The following is a 2071-nucleotide window of genomic DNA, read 5'->3' on the forward strand; positions in this document are numbered from 1 at the left end:
CTCATACATCAGAATAACAGCGCTCTCTTGACTCATTAATTCATTATATTTTTGGTCAGGCTTTAATTTTTTCCTGTGAATGAAACTTTCCAAAATACTACAGGTACATATATTTAGTCTATGACTCAGACCTAGAGAAAAGATTTACGACTGATCTATGACTTTTGACACCATTTAAACATATTTAAACATTGACATTGTCTTATATAAAACTTATAATTTTACTTAGTAACAATGAACAGAATAGCGAGAAAGCTTTTAAAAGTACGTGGGCTTACATTTATAAGCAAACGTAATTTAGAATGCCCCCAACTCGCAGATTTTTACGAACCACAGACTACAGTGGTGACCACTGAAAATGGAATTAGAGTATGTTCTGAAGAGACAAATTATCCTCTCGCTTGTGTTTCCCTCTTCATCCAGGCAGGCCCGCGATACGAGAACCTCGCATACAACGGCGTTAACCATTTCATAGAGCACATGGCTTTTAAAGGCTCCACTGCCATGTCTAAATGCGGCATAGAAAACTTCGTCTACGCTTCCGGATCGCGTCTCGACGCTCGAACGACCCACGAGATCCAACGGTTCACCGTCACTTGCACTCCCGAGTGGGTACAGACTGCCACTGTTCTTCTCTCTGGAATAGTCAACCAATTGGAGATGAATCCGTCCGAAGTCGAACGCGAAAAAGATAACATGTGCTTAGAGCTCCAAGATGGTGACAGGAACTTGAAAACGATCGTTTTTGAGAACCTGATCCAATCAGCGTTTCAAGGCACGACCTTAGGTCTAAAAGTGATCGGGCCGTCTTCGAATATAGAGCGGTTCGATGGCTGCATGGCTCAGACGTACATGTGCTCGCACTACCAGCCCTGGAGGCTGGTGTTCGCGTGCTCCGGACCTGTCGGGAAGTCATATTTCCTCGCCAACGTGTGCAACTGTCTCAATAGCATGTCCGCGACCTGTTCCGACTCCGACCGAGGCAACAGCAGGTACACGGCCTCTTCAGTGATTTACCGTGACGATTCTAAAAAATTTCTCCACGCGGCGGTGGCTTTTGAAGCACCCGGCTTTTTGAGCGAAGATTATATGACTATGAGAGTACTTAAGAATGTTATCGGATCTTGGAACAAGTCGCAGTCTGTGGTCGGGCCCTGGCCGGAGCTCGCTATGCGTTGCGCGGATACGGAACTGTGTGAAAGTTTCGAGAGCTTCTATATAGCATTCGGTGACGTCGGTCTTTTTGGGGTTTATTTCGTGTGTGACAAGATGGTCCCGGAGGATTTCCTGCATAACTGGCAAGATGTTTTGAAAATGACGGGCTGCGCTTTGAGAGCTGGCGACGCCGCGCGCGCGAAGCGTGCAACGAAGATGGAGTTGTTTCGAGAGCGAGCGGGTTCGTATAATTCGTGCGTGTCCATGGGTCCGGAGATCTTGTACCGGGGCATGCGGCCGACGCTGAAGGACTACGCGCGCGCGGCGGACATCTTGGAGCCTCACGAGCTGCAGGAACTGGCTTACAAGTGGCTGTACAACGCGCACCCGGTGATCTCGGCCGCCGGCCCGTCGGAAGGCCTGCCCGACTACAACAGGCTTGCTGCTAGTCAATATTGGTTGAGATTGTGAAATGTTTCAGTGTACAACTTCAATTCTACATTGCCCCGCAAAAATCTACGACACGGCACTGTAAAGAGGATAAATATAACAACACCTCGTGTATACTTGAAACTCTCAGCGTCATTTTAAATTTAGTATTATCGCGTCAGTGTTTTGGTTTGGTGGCGTTTAAATATTTTTGAAACTTTGTCTTGTAGTGATGATTGTGCCCTATAATAGTACAATTAAACTCATATTAATTTTAAATAGTTAAACGTTCATTCATTAACAAAGTGAGGGGCGATCGAAACATAAATCAATATGAACGGGCCCCATCAAGAACGAAAGAAGAATCACTGTGTAATTCTATTCATTCACCGTTCCTTCCATTTTTTTTCTTAATTAGTAAAACCAAAGACATGTCCATACCTATCTATATAGACAGTAAAGTTTAAGAAAAAACGTACCTCATAAC

At 45.1% G+C, this 2071-nt stretch overlaps 1 protein-coding gene across 1 annotated transcript; it reads left to right on the forward strand.

Moving 5' to 3' along the window:
• Positions 1-480: 480 nt before the first annotated feature.
• On the forward strand, positions 481-1626 carry LOC125240511 (cytochrome b-c1 complex subunit 1, mitochondrial-like). Its single transcript, XM_048148403.1, has one exon. It carries the CDS (start codon positions 481-483, stop codon positions 1624-1626), a length of 1146 nt encoding a protein of 381 aa, XP_048004360.1.
• The last annotated feature ends 445 nt before the right edge of the window (positions 1627-2071 follow it).

This window comes from Leguminivora glycinivorella, chromosome Z (genome assembly GCF_023078275.1).
Source record: "Leguminivora glycinivorella isolate SPB_JAAS2020 chromosome Z, LegGlyc_1.1, whole genome shotgun sequence".
NCBI lineage: Eukaryota > Metazoa > Arthropoda > Insecta > Lepidoptera > Tortricidae > Leguminivora > Leguminivora glycinivorella.